Source organism: Phodopus roborovskii, unplaced genomic scaffold (genome assembly GCF_943737965.1).
Source record: "Phodopus roborovskii unplaced genomic scaffold, PHOROB, whole genome shotgun sequence".
Taxonomy (NCBI): domain Eukaryota; kingdom Metazoa; phylum Chordata; class Mammalia; order Rodentia; family Cricetidae; genus Phodopus; species Phodopus roborovskii.
In genome coordinates, this window is record NW_026126482.1 from 20,315,945 (window position 1) to 20,337,183 (window position 21,239).

At 41.4% G+C, this 21,239-nt stretch overlaps 1 protein-coding gene across 1 annotated transcript in view; it reads right to left on the minus strand.

Moving 5' to 3' along the window:
* Positions 1 to 331: 331 nt before the first annotated feature.
* The window catches only part of Tmem170b (transmembrane protein 170B), a 30,417-nt gene continuing 9,509 nt past the window's right edge, over positions 332 to 21,239 (minus strand). Inside the window, exons 2-3 of the mRNA XM_051194408.1 lie at positions 7,705 to 7,875; positions 332 to 1,774 (exon numbers count right to left, since the gene is read on the minus strand). Of these exons, the coding sequence (XP_051050365.1) occupies positions 1,644 to 1,774; positions 7,705 to 7,875 (302 nt within the window). The 3' untranslated portion in view covers positions 332 to 1,643. The remainder of the gene's footprint in view (positions 1,775 to 7,704; positions 7,876 to 21,239) is intronic.

A 21,239-nucleotide genomic window follows, 5' to 3' on the forward strand; every position in this document is an offset into this window, starting at 1 on the left:
ATCTCTAAGGGGGAAGACTTACTTATTGTTTGACTTTGGGGTTGTTAAATTTCCAAGCCACACTATAAACTGGTTTATGTCCTGGTAAAATCAGCCCCTCCAAAAACTTCTTTTTGCTAGAGAAAAAGGGGTATGGATAATAAAAGTCTTAAAACTAAATTAAGGAGCTTAGAGTGCTCTGTTATTTTTTTAGTCACTTGTAAATTCATAATCTCTAAAATGGATCTTCCTTTAAGTTAGTATATTCGTAATTACAATTGGTTACCATCCTCTCCTCCCCCTCCCCCTCCCCCACCCTGACACACACACACACACACACACACACACACACACACACACACACACACTACTCAGTTCAACCAGGATCAGTAATCATAACAACTGTGTATTTATCTAAGCCTCCTAAAAGATACTTCTACTTGTAATGAAAGTGATCAGAGACCTATTTGACTCTGGTATTAACTCAGAAGCACACACTCAAATGACATCACTCAAATGAACCCCTCGTCCTGACACATTCAAACTAATTGCCAACCTATAGAATGACAGTGTCCCCCAGTCATCCCTTAGGTCATCCTAACCCTGCCACACATACAGGGGATGACAGTTACTGCTCTTCCTATGTAAGGTACTTACTTCTATAAATGAGGCATTTTAAATCCCAGAGCCTAATTTAGGCCATTCTCTAAGCAGTTAGTATTCTGGAATCAAAGACTGCTGAGACTTGCACACGGCACAACACAATCCCACTGTAACACGAATTAGAAGGTTGTGTTCTGTAACATACCGCAAAAACGTTCTTAGAAGGGTTAAAGAATGCAACATGCATTTCAGACTTTTTCTTACAAAATGTATAAGAAAAATTTTCAATGATATATTTGTGACATGTGAGTGACAATGTGTTTGACCCATAAAGGTTCTGAATCCATATAAATAGAATATGATGTGTAAGGGAAACTATTCAAAGGGGGTGAGTTACTGAAAAGTGTGTACCCTCCAAGTGTACTTGAGTCCTTACAACACTCAGCTAGTATTCCACGAAGAAGACTATTGTTTTCCATATAAATTAAATAACAATACATAGACACAGTAAAGCCCCAAGTCCCAGAAATACTCAGCTTTAAAAACCAAATACCTTCCTTAGTATTGAAAACCTGGTATTCGGCATTCATATGGAAGTTAGCATTACAAACAGAGCCTGACTACGTTTCCTGAATCCATGTCATTTTCACAGCACTCACCTACATCTACACTTACAAACTGTCACATGATCAATGTTAACAGAAAGAAAAGTTTGGCACATAGATTGATTTCTCAAAACGTCCCTGTAACTTAACAGAACACTGTTGAGAACGATGATTTCAACACCAATGTTAACCTGATTGGCAGCTAAACAAGGTGCTTTTTCTTGCAGCTTCACATAGTGTCTTGTGCACCTTGCCTGGGATGGAGGCACATAAGGTGCAGTGCGGTAGTGCAATCGCTTGGACGCCAGAGGGCGGGCTTTCCACACAGCTCAAGGTCTTCCTTACGTTTTGACTTGCTGGGTCCCTGCTTGTACAATTTCATTTCAGCTGGTTAACACCATTTCCGGAGAAGCTGTACATCCATTTACTTAGTTAAGAAGACATTCCCTCAGAACCTCAAAGTGTCGCGAGGATCCTTGAAAAGGAGATGATAAGTGTCAGTACAGTCTGCCCCACGCCCCACACCAGGGCTTCCAGGGGGGCCATGTTCTTCCCAGCCACTCTGTAGATGCCTGCCACGGCTGCACCTGTGGGAAGCAGAGCACAGAGTCACCCAGGGCACCAGCTGCCACATGGCTGCTGCAAAGGCCACCTTTCAGTTTACCAAAACAGAGTACTTAACACATCCCCACTTTTCCACGTGAGTGGTGAAAGTTACTTTTACCACAGGACATATAACCATCGAATCCAAAAATGGCTTTTGCAACTCAAAGTTATAATACACAGTTTATGCTCTCAGCCTTTTTAATGTGAAAATTGTTTAACAATTGCCACTTATCTTTTGTTCCAGAATAAACTCTCATCCCCATACGTATAGGAAAGGAAAGAATTAGCGGCTGGCCCTGCACTAATTCTAGCCAGTAGTCAGGACACAGAAAAGCTTATCCGTGCCTCACAATACAATTAATGGCATTGGAATAACTCGACAGCCATCTGGAAGAAATAATTGAAGTTCCTCTATTCCATCAGGCAGACTAAATAACAAAATGCTAAAAATAATACCATAACCATAAACTTTGAAACACTAGTGAGTGGGCTTAGTATGCTATGAAAGAGGTGACCCTACTCACACAGGGCACACAGTGAGACCCTTTCTCAAAAGTCAAGCAAATGTGGTCTGGAGACATGGCTCGATGTTCAGAGCACTGGCTGCATTTGCAAAGGACCTGGATTTAATTCCCAGCACCCACATGGTGGTTCATGACTATCTGTAACTTCAGCGTTTAAATGATCTAAAGGTCGTTACTGCTGCATTAGTACTTTCTATTTCTCCTTATGCCAATTTTGACATTTTACATTTAACAGCTTATAACTCTTTTTATGTTTTAAGTTTTTAAATTCTTTATTTTTTCCTATACTATGGCTGTGTCTTCAGTCCTAGTCCATGTCTGACTGTCTCAATGCTTAGCTGTCAGCAATCTATACCACTCCACAGCACCAGGCCTCCGTGAAGTCTAACTAAACACAACTAAGCAAGCATCACACAATTTCCTCAAACCAACACAACCAAAGTGTGACTGGCAGCACATGCACACCAACACAACCAAAGTGTGACTGGCAGCACATGCACACCAGGTTAAGATTTCCTCCCACTGAGGGAAACAGTGTAATCTCTGACGAAAGGGCAGATAATTTCCTTCAGTGACCATGTCACAAATCCTAACATTCCAGAGCATCCCAACAAAGCTAATGAAACCACACTCAGACATATTCTAATTTCACATGAAGGAATAGCTCATGAACTGTTCATGAATTACCCAGGACACACTACACCATACCATCTCCAGGACACACTACACCATACCATCTCCAGGACACACTACACCATACCATCTCCAGGACACACTACAAAACCAGGGGCCTAGGAAAGTGGCATTGCCGAGAGAATGAAAAGAGATGAAGAAATCACAAGAGCCCTGGACCTTGGGAACACAGCGAACAAGAAGGCAGTACCCACAAACTGATCAGTTACTTCAGTGGGTCCTGGGGTGAAAACTGATTTACCATGTAGGAGGGCATCCCATCTACCACTAAAAACAAAGGTAGGCCAGGAATAAGTTATGGTCTGACTACCCAAGGCCAGTGTCTGTTAATAGTTTTCTTTGGAACAAGTGACATCCATTCATTTTCCCACAGCTCTGCTTTGTGTTCCAATGGCAGGCTTGAGCAAATGAGCTCACTGCCTCCGAGTCTAAAACATTTACCACCTATCCTTCTAAGAAGATTTTTGCTGACTCCTGCTCTAGATGAATGAGGTAAAGACCTTACTATATAACTGGTAAAGGTATAAAATAAAGAATATATATCATAATGTCTTTTTATTCTGGTGTGAGACAGAACTTCCTAAAGCACCAAATTATAAACCATAAGTGTGGGCTAAAAACCTGTAAGCTGATTGATGACATTGCTATTTAAACATTGCTACTCAATAAACTCACTGGATGAAGGAACTGGTAAGAGCCTGGGAAAAGGCATCCGCAGAGCTCCATGCCAGGCAAATACCTCAGCCTGCACATATGAGAAGCATCTGTAGTGCAGTAAGAAGAAAACAGGTACGTTGCATTAAAAAAAAAAAAGCATAAGATTAAGTGATATGCAGAGGGGAAATTTTGTGTATATGGAGTAAAGGAAAAGATGCTGAGACCCGTTAGTGTGCAGAGAAATGCAAACTAAATCCATAAACCCACCTTGAGATTGGCTAAAGTATCTATAAAAGATTAGCAAGTTAAAATTGGGCACTATATAGAAACAAACTCAATTTTGTTTTCTTTTTAAAAGTTTATTTGTAATAGGGCATGGTAGTGCACACCTTTAATCTCAGCATTCCAGGAACAGAGGCAGAGGCAGAGGCAGGCAAATCTTTGAGCTCAAGGCCAGCCTGGTCAACAGAGAGAGTTCCATGATAGCCAGGGCTACAAAGAAAAACCCTGTTTCAAAACAAACAAACAAACAAACAAACAAACACACACACACACACACACACACACACACAAAAGACAAACCCTTTATGCATGTGGGTGAGGGACAGGTTGTGTGTGCACACATGTAGAGGTGAGAGAGAGAATACTCACGTCCTACGTATCCTTTGCTCTCTATCGCTCTACCTTATTCCCTTGAGACACTGAACCCCACTGACTCCGAAGCTCATCAATTTGCAGCTGGGTTACCTAAGCAAGGGTCCGTGAACCCCTAACCTCCATAACCCCATCCCTCACCAGTGTAGGGGCTACAGGCTTGCAAGGCCACACTCGGGGTCTTGCATGGGATCTGGGGCACCAACTCAGGTCCTCAGATTTACACAGCAAGTACTCACCCACCGAGCCAACTCCTTAGCACCACCCCAGCCCACCCCTTTTTTCGTTTAAACCAAATCTATCAGTATCAATATTAACTAGCATAAGAAAAACAAACAAACAGAAAATCCAATACCACATCACTTTTTCTTGGAAATAAAATCTAAATAACAAACAGAATGAATATATGCCAATATTCATCCCAACAGCATTGTACTGATAAGGATATTTAGCAACTGTCAAGTTTAATGTATAACTATGTATAAGCCATCAACAATTTACATTAAGAAAAGACACAGAGAAGCTGGAGAGATGGCTGGGTGGGTAAAAGCACTGGCTACTGTTCCTGAGAACCTGGGTTCGATTCTTAGCACCTGCATGGTGGCTCACAAACCATCTATCAGTCCAGCTCCAGGAGATCCAATGTTCTCTTTTAGCCTCTGAGAACAGTGGATAATGTGGTGCACAGACACACATGTTGACAGAACACACATACACATAAATAGAAATGGAAAAGATTTTTAAAAAAATAACAAAAAAGAGAAGATACATATCAAAATATTCTAGCTAGTTTTAATTCATGGTTGCTAGTCAAAAAATTAGTAACGAAACATTTCTGTGTATTCTTGCTAACCCAAGGACCAAATTTTTATCTGAATGTTGTGGCAGACTTACATTTTCGAGGATTTTAAAGCATTTCACTACAGTTTTTAAAAATCACCAACTTGTTGGGTGGTGGTGCATGACTATAATCCCAGCACTAGGATGGCGAAGGCAGGCAGATTTCTGTGAGGACAGCCTGGTCTACACAGTGAGTTCCAGAACAGTCAGGACTACACAAAGAAGCCCTGTCTCAAAAAACCAAAAATAAGTAAATTGCTACAAACACCAAACCCCACTAACTTATTACATTCGTGAGGAACTGCAAGTGGGTATATGCATACACACATATTAGACACAAATAGAAGTAGACCCTCCACACCCTTCGAAATCTTACAGTGACATAATAGATACATGCACCAAGTTTACAACATCTGACCAAACTGGCTGCCCCTTCCTGTCCCTTAAAATGTCAGTCACCACAGTGAACAGTACACGGCCATCACCTCCCACAGACCCTGACACAAGTACTGTCTCTACTTGTACCTCTCGATTCCTCTCCTTCCCCTTTACTCTCTTGACTCTCTCCACATCCTTCCTTCTTTCCTCCCTCGCTCCATCCACCCAGCCAGCAGTGTTCTTTGAGAGCTCAATGTCTAGGTAGGTTTTAGTAGTAGTTTGGCAGGGAGAGCCTGCTCCCTCAGAGTGTTCTCTTGCTTCTTTTCATATAGTCTATACTGAAGATGGAGTTTCCTCCCTGCCTGGTCCCACTGCCAATTAGCCCCAAATAGACACACTGAGACATATTAATTATTAAACTGTTTGGCTGATGACTTAGGCTTCTTATTGGCTAGCTCTCTCAATTACTAACCCATTTCTATTAATCTAAGTATTTCCATGTGCTCTTGGCACATGTTACTCTTTCTGCCTCTTCTGGTGGCTCCCCTCTGCCTCCCTCTCTTCAGCCTTCTCCTGGTCTGGTAGACCCGCCTATACTTCCTGCCTGGTCACTAGTCAATCATCAACCAATAAGAGAAACACATTTACAGAAGGACATCCCCTTCATGTATTCAATTATAGAATAAAATATCTATCCGAAGAGTTTTGCCCCTTATCCCTTTAAAAATACCTGTGGCCTGAAGATGGCTCAGAGGTTCAGAGCACTTAACTGCTCTAGCACAAGACCTGGGTTCAGTTCCCAGCACCCATGTGGCAGCTAACACCTGCCTGAAAATCTAGTTCCACAGAACTCAATGCCCCTTTCCTGCCTCTCTATGAACTACATGTACACAGTGTACAGATACACAGGCAGGCAAAACACCAAAATGAATCTCTTAAAAAGGAAACTAAATTATCTGTTTTCTAAGGCCTGCAGGAAAACAAAAACAAAAACAAAACAAAAAAAAAAAAAAACTTTCTGGCTAGCATTTGAAGACTCCCTTAGCACTCACTCCAGTCTCTTTCCAATGACTCTCTTATGACCCCAGCAGCTGGACCTGGGCGTGGGCCCTCATCCCCAACCTGGCCTGTGACAAGATGGACAAGAAACCACAGGATAAATCACACAAAGCCATCCCGGAAAACCAAATAGTAAAGAAGAGATTAAAAAGATAGAGAGAGACAGACAAATCACTATTTCACACAGGTGTTTCATTACTGTCTGGATGTCAGGAGACAAAGCACAGGGAGACCACTTCCCTCTTCAGACAAGATATGCTAATCACTCTGGAACAGGGGAGGAAGGAGCCCTTGCACTATAAAGATAAGGCCTTCCTCATACTGTGGCCAGAATCAACTTAAAAAACCCCTCATGGAGAGCCCCAAAAGAGATGCAGTGTGGCCGTGAGCTGCCCCAAGGTGTAAAGACAGCCAGAAGTGGGGGCCATATAAGTGTATGCCTCAAAAGCGGGGGAGAAGTCACCAGCTGTGAGCACAACCTGTAAGAAAGCTGCTGTGGAGCTCCCAGGATGCAACTGCTCAATCAGCTGTCCAGAAAGCAGAACTCTCTGAGGAGCAGGGCAGAGTAGGGCCAAGTTCAGTATCAAGGGGCAGCCTGGGGAACAAGCCAGGTGACACGTAAGAGAGACAGCACAGCAGAAAACCTGTACATTTCCTGAGGCAGAGAAGTTCTGTCATAATACATGGTACAGGAAGAAACGCAATTATATGGTGTTATAACAGGCAGTCAGATGAGCCTACAGACTCAAAGGCCATATTTTTATGTTCTTAAATGACAGCTGTCACTGTCGTATTTAGTGCCTATCTTCCTTCCTTAGCAAACTGTAGGTGTCTTTAAAGCAGAAACTACTCTTTCTATAAAGCACTTTCCGACCAAACCACTATGCCCACTGCCAAGCCGCCCGGAAATCCCTGCAGAGTGATGTGCAGCTATCTGTCTGGTGAGCAAGGGAACTAACTCCTCTTTGTCTTCCAGGCCCTGGGTTTGTAGAGTACTGAGGAGTAGTCTACATGAAAGATAAGGCTTCTTTAACAATAAGGACAGTACTGGTCAAATCAATAATTGCATATAAAATGATGTCCTTGGACAAAACAAGTCAACTTACTAGTAATCATTGCTCCAGTTACAGAAGCCAGAAAGCCGATGCTGATGGCAATGACGGAGATGACTCTGCCCTGCCTGTGCCTCTGCAGCATCACAAACATCAGCACGCCTGCAGCACCGTGGACAAACAGAGAGGAGAAGAGAGCCCAGAGGAAGATCCAGTACCACATCTCTGAAAGGAAAGAACAGTGTTAGTCCTGCTGCAAGAGATACAGGTTAGAGACTCAGCAGAAAAACAGTGAGCAGCCAGGGCTGGGAGAAGCCTCAACGAGAGCCACATATAAAAGGGCCTAGCCTGGTGTCAGATACATAGTGTCACCTAGCAAGTCAGCAATCATTAATGCTAATACCTGATGGGGAAGAATTCCTTCATAATATCAGAAAGTGAAGGCCACACTGCCATTTCCTCTCCACATCCCATTTAGAAAGCAATCCATCAGCTTGTCTCCTGTCACTGTAAAAATCTTACTGAGGACTTTCACAATCCTTTATTCTTTCTTCAACATGTTCCTAAGGCCTGTTCACTGTTGTCTTCATATACCACAGGGATAGAGCACACCCTACATCCTGTCTTTCTAGCCTTCGTTTCCTTTCTTCCAGGCCTCTGCTGCCTCTCACACCCTCTACACACTTCACATAGATACTGATGCCCTGTACGTGTGTAACTCCCTCTCCCTGGCCACATTCAAGAGGCACACACAACAGAAGCAGTGGTTAGGTGGGGCCAATCCTTCCCTTTCCCTGAGAATTCTGGATTGGAATGCACTGACTCTCCTCCATTTTTGGGTAACTGAAGTTAAACCTACTTCCTCCTCATTCAGTGCAAGCCACAGTACCAAAAGAAAGAAAATAGACCCATCAAAGACAAGAGATCCCCAAGTCTAGTATTTCAGTGACTTCTGAGGTCTGTCACATTACTATCCTTAAATAGAAGCTAACATCCCAGTTTCTCTGTAATAAAACATGTGTTTCCCGTGAAGTAATTCAGAGAAGGCTGCTTCTAACTGAAAAGCTATCAACCTTGTTTAGCTACCCTTGAGAGGGTCCTCTTTGGTATGCAAACATTCTAGGAGGAAGGACCACTGCTATTTGTGCTACTTGTATGTTCTGTCAGGTCATTACAAGGAGGCACATTTTTTAAAGTAAGCCCTATTTACCCAAACATCATGATGGAAATTTGCACTGATATAGCTACCATGAAAAACAGTATGGCAGTTCCTCAGAAGCCCAAGAACAGAGCCACCGTACCAGCCAATGCCAGTGCTCAGTATTTATCTGTGTGGCTTAGGTTCTACTATCAATGTGACAAAACCCAGAGTCACCTGGGAAAAAGGGAACCTCATTTGAAGAGTTGCCCAGATCAGACTGGTTTGTGGCCCTGTTTGGGGAACTGCTTGATTAACGACTGTTGTAAGAGGGCACAGCCCACTGTGGGTGGCACCATCCCTAGACTGTAGAAGAAGACTAGCCGAGGGCTGGGAAGACAGCCCAGCAGTTAAGGGCAAGGTTCACTTCCCAGAACCCACATGGGAGTTCACAACTGTCTTTGGGCACCTAGTACACATACATACATGTAAGCAAAATGTACTCATCAAATAAAGATAAATAAACTTTAAGAAAGCTAGCTGCCCAGTTAGCATGCCAAAATGGCTGAGGGAAGTCTTACAAAGTCCCAACCCTAGATGAAGAGCTATAGGCAATTATTAATGACTGCTGACAGAAGGAGACATCATTCTTCAGAGATTAGCCTCTTAATTGGTTATCTAACACCAAGAGGTCAGCCCTTGAAACATATACATACAAAACTAAGCGGACTCAGCAGGTTCTACTTATATATTGTTATGCATGCGACAAAAATACATCTGACAAAATATAAATAAAGAAAAAGAGAAACCGTTTTGGTAATTAGGACAGGGAGGGATGGAGGGAGGGAGAAAGTGAGATAGAGACAGCAAGACAGCTAAGAACGAGCACAATAATGAACTGTGATCTGGAAGAGTAAGACAAACTTTTCTCTCCTCAAGTGTTTTTGATCAGTTCCTGTCACAGCAGTAGACTGAAGCAACAAGAGACACTAGTAACAAAGAAAATAGTGTGACTGTGTTACTTTTCAGACCATTTCACTGGGGAGTTTAGAGCTTTAGGCTGAAAGCCTAAATGTTGAAAGCAGAACTTAATGGGCTATTAGTGGAAGATAATGCTGAGAGAAATGTGAGCAGTAGAGGCCTGGGTGATGATCAAGAGGAGAAACGGATGTGGTATTTGACAAAGAACCTGGCTGTATTCAGCTCATGCCCTAAGAACTTGTATGAGGGCAGAATAAAGAATAATGAACTAATTTATTATGCAGAGGAAATTTCAAGACAGCACAGCACCAGGTCCATAGTGCTAATTACTCTGATACAGGCCTCCCATGAAGAAAAGCAACACATGGGGCAGAAAGAAAAAAAAAATGTGCAGCTTGGAGAGAAAAGAGTAGTAGGAAGTCTAAGACTGCAGTAATGTCATCTGTTGAAAAAGAGTCTGTAACTGTTAAAGAGATAAACATCACTAAAGAGAAGCTTTGTTCTTTGCCTTGGGACCAAGGGTACTGAGGCAAGGCCTCCCTCCCAGCTAAACTTACAGCATGTGACAGGAGAAAGCCTAAGGGGCTTTGTTCCTAGAAAACACTTCGCCAAGTTCGTCCACAGCTTCAGCATACAGAAACATCTACACTGTGGTCAAAGAGAAGGGCCAGGATCCATTTCACACTGGCAGCTGACCTTGGCAGAAAAGCCAAGAGAGATCCAGCCTTTTGGACTGAATAACTACAGTTTTCTTGGCTTTTCTATCAGGAGACAGCTATTGTTGGACTAATCAGACATAATAAATCCCCCTTTAATATATGCATAGATTCATTCTATTAGTTTGCTCCTCTAGAGAACCCTGACAAATACAACTGCTCTCCAAAACTAAGGAAAAACTCCTGACTTCCTTTCATCTTGTATCTCCAATGCCTCAAAACCCAGACTAAGTGGATGACACTGCCAAGCTCAGCTCCACCCATTTAGATGTATCTATCCACATATTTCTTCCTCAAATGTCTTTCTCACCAATTTTCCAGTCTTGCTCTTTCCAAGTCCCTTATCATCCAATCAATCCAATGGCTCACGAAACAGTTGAACAATCAGACATCTGGCTATTTCTCCTTCCAGACAGAAAGTACGAACATTTGTACTGCCTGAAATTTTGCCCACTGTGAAGATTTCCCTTTGCCAATGTCTTTCAGTGTTGTCCCTTACAGAGGGATTGTTCTAATGCTCCAGCTGTCCACTTGTGGTGATGTTTGCATAACGTGCAGAACCATCAATAAACCAGGTCCTAGGGTCTTCTTTTCCTCAGTCAGCTGATCACAGAGCACACCCCATGAGGCTCTAGGTGCATGCTTGGAAACAGTGTTGTAACAGGAGTAGAAGCCACAGGCATTTGGACAACTTCATGTAACCTGCTTATGCCTTTAGGATCAGCTTGGGCCCTATCACATATGGACTTCCATTTGATAATAGATCGCTGCTGTGCACATCCTACTTTATGACTTTGTAGGTCAGATAACACCAAGCTCATGATGGACAGCTCAGATAGGATGGCAACTTGGCAGCCCAATGCAGTTTCCATTAATGCCCCAAAGCAGGTGAAAAGCTGTTTCTCAAAGGGAGAATAGTTGTCTGCAGATGATGGTAGAGCCTTGCTCCAAAGTTCCATTGTTTTCTTCTGTGATTCACCTATAGAGACCTGCCAAAGGCTCCACACAGCATCCCTATAGACCACTGACACCTCAAATACATCAGGTCTGCTGGATCATAAGGTCCAAGTGATAGAGCAGAATGGACCTGTTTCAGAACAGAGTTTTCTCTTGTTCCAAGCCCTATATAAAGCTAACAGCTTTCCAAGTAATTTCATATGTGGGCCAGAGTAATACACCCAAGTGAGGAATATGCTGACTCTGAAGGAATACTTCCCAGAAGATTTTAGCTCAATGATGCTTGTCTCTTGTTAATCACAGCTAATATCTCAGCTCCAGCTAACCAGCATCAACTATCCCAGTTAAGCAAAGGGTTTACTTCAGTGGTATCTTCTGGTATCTTGTCAAGCATAGCTGTTTCTTCAGCCTTAGCCTAGCAGAACCACAAATTCTTAACTTGAAATAGCAAATGGTTCTGATAGTCAATAAGGTACTCTCTAACTTCCCTCTGAAACATCACAAGCCAGGCCTCCATTGTCTATGTTGCTCTCAACATTCTTATCTCTCAAGCCCCCACAAAACAGCTCATCAGGCTTTGAACACTAAATGAATTTTCCATCCTAAAGTTCCAAAGTACTTCCACAATCCTCACATGGTCAACTCTGTCACAGCCATACCCCACTCCTGGCACCAAATCTGTCTTAGTTTGTGTAATCCTTGTTGTGATAAAACACCATGACCAGAGAAACTTGGGGAGGAAAAAGTTTATTTAGTTTACATTTCCAAATCACTGTTCATCATTGAAGGACATCAGGACAGAACCTGGAGGCAGTTGATTCACAAAGGAATGTTGCTTATTGAATGACTCTTCTTGACTTGTTCAGCCTGCATTCTTACAGAATCCAGGACCACCAGCCCAGGCTGGCCTCACCTACAATGTGCTAGGCTTTCTCCCATCTATCACTAATTAAGAAAATGTCTACAGGCTTGCTTTCAGCCTGATCTTCAGGTGGCATTTTCTCAAATGAGGTTCCCTCTTCTGTGATCACTCTAGCTTGTTACAAGTCTATATAAAACTAGCCAGCATTCCCCCCTATACACATCCTTGACCTGGCCATCTCTGAATTGTATCCTTTGTAATAAAGAGGGAAACACTAAGTGTTTCTGAGTGCTGTGGCCACTTAGTACATAAGCAAATCCCAAATGGAGGACACAGAAATCCACAATTCACCTCTGGTCAAAAGTAGTGATAAGGACAGGGGAGAGATATCAGCTAGGTAATTTAGGGACAGGTCTCCAAAGTGAAGGATTCTATTTTGGTACTTGGCCACAAGAGAGTCCTGTTTTCTAATCTCCTCCTAATTGAGCACCCTACCTGCAGGCTGTGCATGAGTGGGAGACCCAAACTCCAGTCCAGACATTCATCTCCTCTGGTGAACAGGTTTGGAGCTGGAACTCTAGGTTTTCTTGGTGAAAATAAGTTATATCCATTCCACAATTTCAGCCTACCTTCTAAATGGTTTTAGGTCCCCATTCTTGAAGGGGATGATACAGGAGCCTTAAAGAACTCCACCCATAATGGAATCTATTCTGACCCTGGGTAGAGACCTGTCATTCTGCTCTGTTCCAAAGGTTAGAGTATTACATAGTGTTGACACCTCCTTTAAGAGTTAATCCAGCTGGGGCTGTAAATCACCTGGCCAAGAGGCTACCCCTCAGAAAGACTCATTTACTCATGTAAGAGATAGACAGAAGGAATAATTATCACCTTAATGGAAAAATATACTTTTCTTTCCCAGAAACCTCCCACTCTTAGAGAAGCCACTTGCAGAGCCACCAGCATGCAGCTTGTCTCTGAATCACCTGCTCATGCACAGCTTGCAAGCGCTCTTTCAGAAGAAACCAGAGCTTCCTTTGGCATTCCTGGTCAGAGATTCAAAGATGACTTCTACTCCCAGTCAAAGACAACAGTGGGACTTCACTGCCCAGTAACTTACTCCTTTCCTTCTTTTATTTTTCTTCCCTCCAGACACAGGCCAGCGCTGGGAAGGCTTCCTTTGACACTGAGCTTCTTTCCCTTTTCTCGGATGACACATACCCTGCCCCTTGTCATAGGCTTCTTGTCTGCCACGTGGCTGCTTGCTAACCTCAATACCTAACTCAAAAGACATGTGTTCCCCCTCTTTCCACTCTCCATCTCCTTCCTCCTGACAGCTGCTAGGATTTCCAGCTTGCCTGCCCTACTATTTTGTTTACAAAAAAAAAAAAAAAAAAAAAAAAAAAAAAACAACCAAACAAACAAAAAACTAATGAAATTATCTTGGAGTTGCCTTCTGAGCTGGCTCTTAAATTTTCTTATTCACAAGACTACAAGCCTAAAGAGGAGACACTAATTTCCTATGTAACATGTGACCTCTCAGGTGGGGCTTTCCAAAACATCTAGTATGGGGAAAATCTAGACTTTGAACTGGCCTTGAGAATGAGCTAGTCCTGTGGGGCTGAGCCCTTTGCTCGTGGAATATGATGTTAACTCCAGGTGAATGTCAGAATTGAACTGAATTACAGAACACAAAGTTGATGCCTTGAAGAACTGCCTATTACATTGGTCACAGTGTCTCCCTGTGAGAGGAGAGGAAACAATGGGTCTTATCATATGTTTATTTTTTAACCATCATATTAAGAGATAAATAAGTTAAACATGTAAAGCAAGGATACAAATTTTAAGTTATTTTTAAGTCAAAACAACAAATGACAAAAAAAAAAAAAATTAAAAACAAAAAACCTGTCTTGAAAATGAAGAAAGGTACAAAAGGGCAGCATATGACTTATCTGTGGCAATGGGGCTGCTCTTTACTGTATGTCATTAAGCACATTGTAAGTGATAAAGACCACACACTACTAAACACGCACATACACAGAGAAAGACACACACAGATGAGAGCAAGTACACACACAATTCTGGAGGAAGCTGAGAACAGTTGGCAGACTGAATCAGTATCAGTAACTCAACTTCAACCCAATGTGGGCTTCTAAGACATTCCATCAGACAGCTGGATAAAGGACTAATGAGCTCTCCTACGAAATATTTCCTACCACCACTGTGAACCTGTGATTATCTCAGAGTAAAAAGCTTAACCATAAGGAAAGAGGCAGAAATACAGAAAACAGAAGTAACAGCATGGACTCTCTCCTGCCACACACAAAGAAAACTTGCAATCATTTCAAGGAAGACATCTGATATATTTTACCATGTGTGTTAAAATACGACACATACTTGCAACAGTAAAGGCAGAGACACTGATAATTAAGGAATATTGACTTTTAAACAGTTTTCTTTCAGCTTTCAGTAAAAATAGTACTTTCATCCCATGGACATACCAGAACAAACAGCTTTGATTAGAATAAGTTGTATTAAGAATACTAAGGTGTAACCAGTTCAGTAGATATATGTATATTAAAGGTCATACTTTCCCAAAGTTAACCTAACAGAGTGAAAATGTAAGGAAGGGGTTTAGTGTCACTGGGAAGTGCTTTCCACATCCTACTCAGGGCAAGCACAAACACTCAGTAACAGAAGTCAACAAAACCCTGTATCCCCACCCACTTAAGAAGACTGAAGAGATTTACTACCTCATAACAGCCTCTTCCATGTTCTTGTAATACACAAAGGAATAATTCTTGACTATAATTAACACATATCTAACACAGAAGTGGGATTATTTGCCCATTGAATATATTACCTCTGAGTAATAAATGTACTTAACGAGGAAAGGGAAATTTCAAACTCACTGTTTCATAAAGATGCATATTGATCTTTTGATATCAATATATTCAAATACAACCTCAAGAAGTCCTGAGAACCAGCCCAGAGTCATTCTGTCAAGCTAACTCTCTCTGAACAAACTACCCCAAAGTTAAGTTTATTTCCATGGGTCCCTTTTCACCCTCTCTTAATTATACTATACTATTCATCTTAGAAAACACTGACCTCTGCTGCTAATATTTAATTAGGTTAGGTTGAGAGCTCCTACCATTGTTTTTAATTTCCTGACATTTCAACATGACCTTCTGATCAAGCAAGTCTGTCTGAGGACCCACTCCCCAGTGGCAATCACAGGAAACATGTAATTGCCTCAAATGAAGAGAACTGTAGATCTTTAATAACAGGTGCTCATAGCCCTAGGGGAGGATGAGGACTCTCAGCCTTTCCTAATTTGTTGCTTCCACCAAACAATGAATCTTTAGAATGTATTCAGTTGGAAAAGTCATCTCTGAATATTTATACTAAAGCCATCATATTAGTTAACAAAAACCTGCTCTGATACACAGTATGATGGAATTGAAAGCAATATATCTCATTTGATTATATTATATATTTTGGACAAATGCAAATTCAACAATCATGACATCCTCGTGAGGTCTTAGGCCTGTCCTGCACGGCTCCAGTGGTTTACCTGACTAGATCCAGGAAAGAAAAAGACAAACACACATACACAGAAAATCAGGGATTGAGTAGGCCAGTATCTTTGATGGAGAAACTACATTACCCCAGAAGGGAAATCAGGAGGCCAGGATATTGCACAAGGCTGAATAAAGTGGCAAAGGTCATTACAAACAGTTGAACAGGAAGGCAGGTTTAGCTAATCTCCAAATATATAACAACCGGCTAACAAGTAGGATTCATAACACTAAAATTCCCCTTCCTGAACCAAACCAAATCAGGACTTCATGATGTGTGATCACTGGCCTGGACCACTATGCTGTATCAAAGGCAGCTGACAGCAATGTCCTATATCCAAGAGACTGGAAAGTGTAGCTACCAAGAACTGGGAGAACTTGGAGGACTAGATGGAGGTAACTGTTTAAGCTACACAGCTAATGTGAACATGCAAAGTCCCCTTTCCTTCCCCCATCCAGACTTCTGTCTGCCCATCTAACGCGGTTAAATAAGGATCAGGATAAACAAATAGGCCGAATAGATGTTTATTCAGGGAAAAATAACTTACAACCTAGACAAATGAACACCAGGAAATTCAACCCAATCCTCTCCTGTCCGAGTCACGCCAGAAAGAGAGCCTTTCCTGGCTCCCCTCTGACCTCCTTCCACAGGTCACTCCGCCCATGGCTCCACCCCCCAATGGGCGTGGTCAGTGCCACAGATGGACTATCTCACTACACCCATCTCTCACCAAGCTCCTCCACCTGGACAATACAGGAAGGTGGCTACATCAGGTGCCCTTGCTAGTGCTAAACAAAATATAAAACATAGCTAAAAAAAAAAAAAAAAAAAAACGCAGAGCAAACACTTTGAAGCGCCTCATGCAAAAAAATCACTATAACTCACTGGAAGGGACAAGTCTTCTCCCAGTCTTCTTAGTCATTTGCTACAGGCAGGCGTATCTGTAATCGTCATCTTAAACTAATTTCATCTGGATCATTGCAGTGTGTTAGCTTCTTTTTGGTGAGATCTGAGAGAATTATAACTTGTTCCAGTTTCCAAACATAACTAGAAATAGTCCTGCTCCCATCTGTAATACCCCTCGGCCCTGGTTACCAAGTCACTCATTTAGCTTCTACAGTTCTGTACTTAATTGAAACAAACACATATATGATAAATTAATCTCTTGAGACATCTAGAAAACACTGAGTAAAACACACCAAAGAAAGGTAGACACTGGATGATCCTACTTGTCAGAAACTAACCAAATACTTGGTACTAATTATCAGATAGATAAGACAGATGATGGGTGATTTTAGAGTCTTCACTGTTGAACAGTCTAAAATAGTTCTGAACATTTGTACTGAAAATATAGTTTTTAAAATAAGGCTTTATTATATTTTAAATTCCTCAAATGAAAGGAGATAAAATACTCTATTAAGCTAATGGCTGTTCCTGAGAACTACCAAAAACACAACATATTCCCTGGAGGTAAGACCTAATCAATTATAGTTCCATCAAATTCTTCCAGTTGTCATAATTGCAACACAGACTGAAACCAACACAGCAGGCTACCATTACATAAGAAATTTTTATTTAAATATTCTAGTACAAAAATAATACCTATCATTAGAAACACAGTGGTTATTTAGTTCTTAAAAAGGGAACAATGGAAGTTGCAGAGATGGCTCAGATGTTAAGAATGCCTGCTATGCAAGCATGAGGGCCCGAGTTCAGATCCCAGCACACACACATGCCTTTAACCCTAGCTCAGGAAGGACAAACAGCAGGGAGGCCAGGACTTACTGGCTTCCAGACTAGCTGAGAAAATATAAGCCCCCATTTCAGGGAGAAAGTCTGCCCTCAAAAAAAAAAAAGTGTAGAGAAGAGCACTTGATGTCATCTACTGACCCCCAAGCATAAGCAAGCATATCTTCCTCTCAACATACACATACATAGATACACTCACATATACAAATAAACAGTAACTGACTTCTAATAAAGTCATTAGCAAACATATAAAAACTCACTATGTATTCAACATATCTGACACCTACAAAAGACTTAATTTAGGGAATATTCATAATATTTAGCTGAATAGTTGTGCCGAAGATCAAATGGTTTACCAAGCCAAACATGTTTAGTGAATCTACTACTTACAGATTACAAGAATTAGTTTTAGAGCAGTGGTTCTCAACTTGTGAGTGGCAATCCCTTTCACAGGGATCACCTAAGACTATCAGAAAACATAGATATTTATAATGCAATTCATAACAGTAGCAAAATCACAGTTATGAAGTGACTACAAAATAATTTTATGGTTGGGTCACAGCGTTAGGAAGGTTGAGAACCACTATTTTAGAGGATTGTGGAATTTTGTTGTTGGTAGAGTCACCTGGGGACTAAACCTAGGGTCTGTGCCTTGTACATAACAATCACAAACTGGGCATTGGGATTTTTCTAATGTTTCCCAGGTGATTTTCAGGTACAGCCAAGCACAAGAAACCACAGCTTTAAGATACAATGTTCAAATCACAACTGTGTGTGACTGCAAAAATTCTGGTTTGACCAAGGCCAAAAACTGTTGGGAGATGAGATATGTTAGAGCCAAAACAGATAAGGACTAGAGTTTAAAGGGACATATTCTAGAGAATGTGCTCTTTACTGTGAAGGTATAAGGTTTGGGGCAGCCAACTGAAAAGTCTTTTAAGTTTTAAATTTTGGATGATTTCGTATGCACATACAATGTATTATAACATTCACTTCCATTGCCCTCTATCATCTCCCCCTTTCCTGCTGACTCCCTTCTTCCCAATTAGTTCTCATCTCTGTGTATGTGTCTTCCTCCACCCTCTTTCTGTGTGTGTGTGTGGGGTATAGTAACAGCTTCTGTGTGTTCATAATTATAATGGTCCTGTCATTTCCTATATCTACTATAGATTTTAAATACAAACATTATATAACCAACTTCAATTTTTAAAAACATCACTCTGGTAGATATAGCAAATAGACTGGATCAGATGAGCAACTGAGAGAAGATGTCAGAAATCCAATAAGGCCAGAACTTGGATACTGGCCCTAAGGTTAGAAGGAACTTGAGAAATATTTGGGATGAGCACTAGTCCTGACTGGCTGAGATAGGACAGAGATGTCCTATCTGGCCTCCCTGATTTCTAGAAAGGATTAGTGAATAGGTAAGAGCATACAGATTACACACATGGAAAAGCATGTTTGGTCCACTTACAACACTAACCAAAATGTGAAAAAGAAGAAACCAAATCTGTGTGTTTACTGTCAGCTGAGTAAAACAGGTGTGTTGTTCTCTCCTGGGTGTCTCTAGAAAGAGTGGATGGGAAGTAGGAGTCTGGAAAAGCCACCTGGTGATACAGATGGTGTAGGCCAGATAGATGACCATAGTCTACCTCAGGGATTCTCTTACAGAAAGCAATCCCCTCAGCCAATGAGAAAGCAGCAAATCTTGCTACCCTCCAGAGATAAAAATATACTGCTTCTCCAGTATAGAGCAGCGTAAAAGGAAAATGTTTACCCTCAGGGAGAAGCAGAAGACTGTCCAGAACCAAGGATCCTACTTCAAGTAGGAGTCAGTTACTGCCAAAGGCACCAGAAACTCCCACCCAAGACCAAGTATAGACAAAAGCCAAGTTAGACCATCATAGTTTGGAAAGGGAGGAATGCTGGGAAGGCTCTATCCCAATTCTCCAGTATACTGAGCATGACCAGAATCCCCACAATGACCATGCACTGGCTCATATACCACAGCTCAGCAGTGGGCAAGTGTGTGGGGAGTCCCACACAGGCAGGCATGCAGAAATGACTGGTGATGGAGCACTGGCCCGAGACCAGCCCTGCAGTACCAGGTCCCATCTCAAGCACAAGACAACAGCAGCAACCTTCAAAGACTGCAAAGCATGTACAGCAAGGGTAACCACAGCAACAGTCAACCTCAAACTCAGCTCAAGCCTTGAGCAGCAGGGATCACTACTGGTCTCTGCCAGTGAAGATCATGTATCTCATTCTATCTTGCATACAACAACAAAAACTGAGATCCACTCAGAAACTTGAAAATCCTCTTCTGAGAGATACAGCAATCAACAGAACCTGTGCCAGACCCAGATGGCACAATCTGCAAACCCTCCAGTCATCGAGTTTTAAGAGCTAGGCAGAAACTCCTAAAGAGTTAAAAGGAACAAAACATATTAGACAGGAAAACCCTCATCAATGGTCTTTTGAGGAGACTTCAGGCAGCTGGGCAAAGAATGGAGGCACTTAAAGATATATCAAAGGAAATTATTAACATTAAAACAGAAGAGAAAAAAAGATACAGTGGAAAAAGAGCAAAACCAACCAAGAGTTTTCAAATAACTTCAAATGACTTAGATAATTGTGATCCTAAAAGAGAATAGGAAAAATAGATTTTGAAGAGATAGTGACCAAAGACACCAAGCCACAAAGCCAAGATTCTCAGAATCCAAAACCAGACAAATGGTATTCCCTCCACAGCAAAATCATGGAATCAGAAGCCAGTGTCACAGGAAAACTGAAGGCAGGCAGGCAGGCAGGCAAATACCTATGTCCAGCAAAAATGTCTTCAAAAGGCTAAGTCACAATGATGATTTATTTTTCATTTCTTTTGCTTTTTCTTTTGTTTTGTTTTTGGAAGGAAATCACCTGCCAGCACTCCTATACTAAAAACATTAAAGGAAATTCTTTGGCCAATGGCACCATTGTAGACAGAAGTGGCACTGTGGTGAGGGATTAACGGGTGAAAAAAAAGTACAAATACAAGTCTTTCTACCCATCCCTCAAGATGAACTCCAGTCTCCATCCACTTGAACTGTTGTCCTTTAACATACACGCCTACTTAGATCTCCGCTTTTGCTTCTTAGAAGACGAAAAACACTAATTTTTAAAGTCACTTCTGGCACCTTCAACAGCTGTTTAACATACTGCCTTTTAAAAGTTATGGCAATACTGTTTATTACCCACTTAGACTAAATTACCCTCTTGCTTACTAATTATATAATTTCAAAACCGTAAATTACAATATGCAGCATTGAACAGTAAAAGGGAATCTTTAGAAAAACAGGATTTTCATTTACAATAATCACAGTTTCACTTGCTTTTAAAATGCTAAGGCTATTTAAAATAATGTAAAAACTGCTATGGCAGTCTCTCCTTATATTGATCACTCATTCAGAAAAACATATGAACTAATTATTTAAAAATCTGAATCTATATGAAGGTAGAATAGACCAATTATAGAAAAATCTCAATGCTAAAACTTTATGCCCTCAAGCTATTTAACTAATAGATGTGATGCTTTAAAAAAAAAAAAAAAAAAAAAAAAAAACTACTA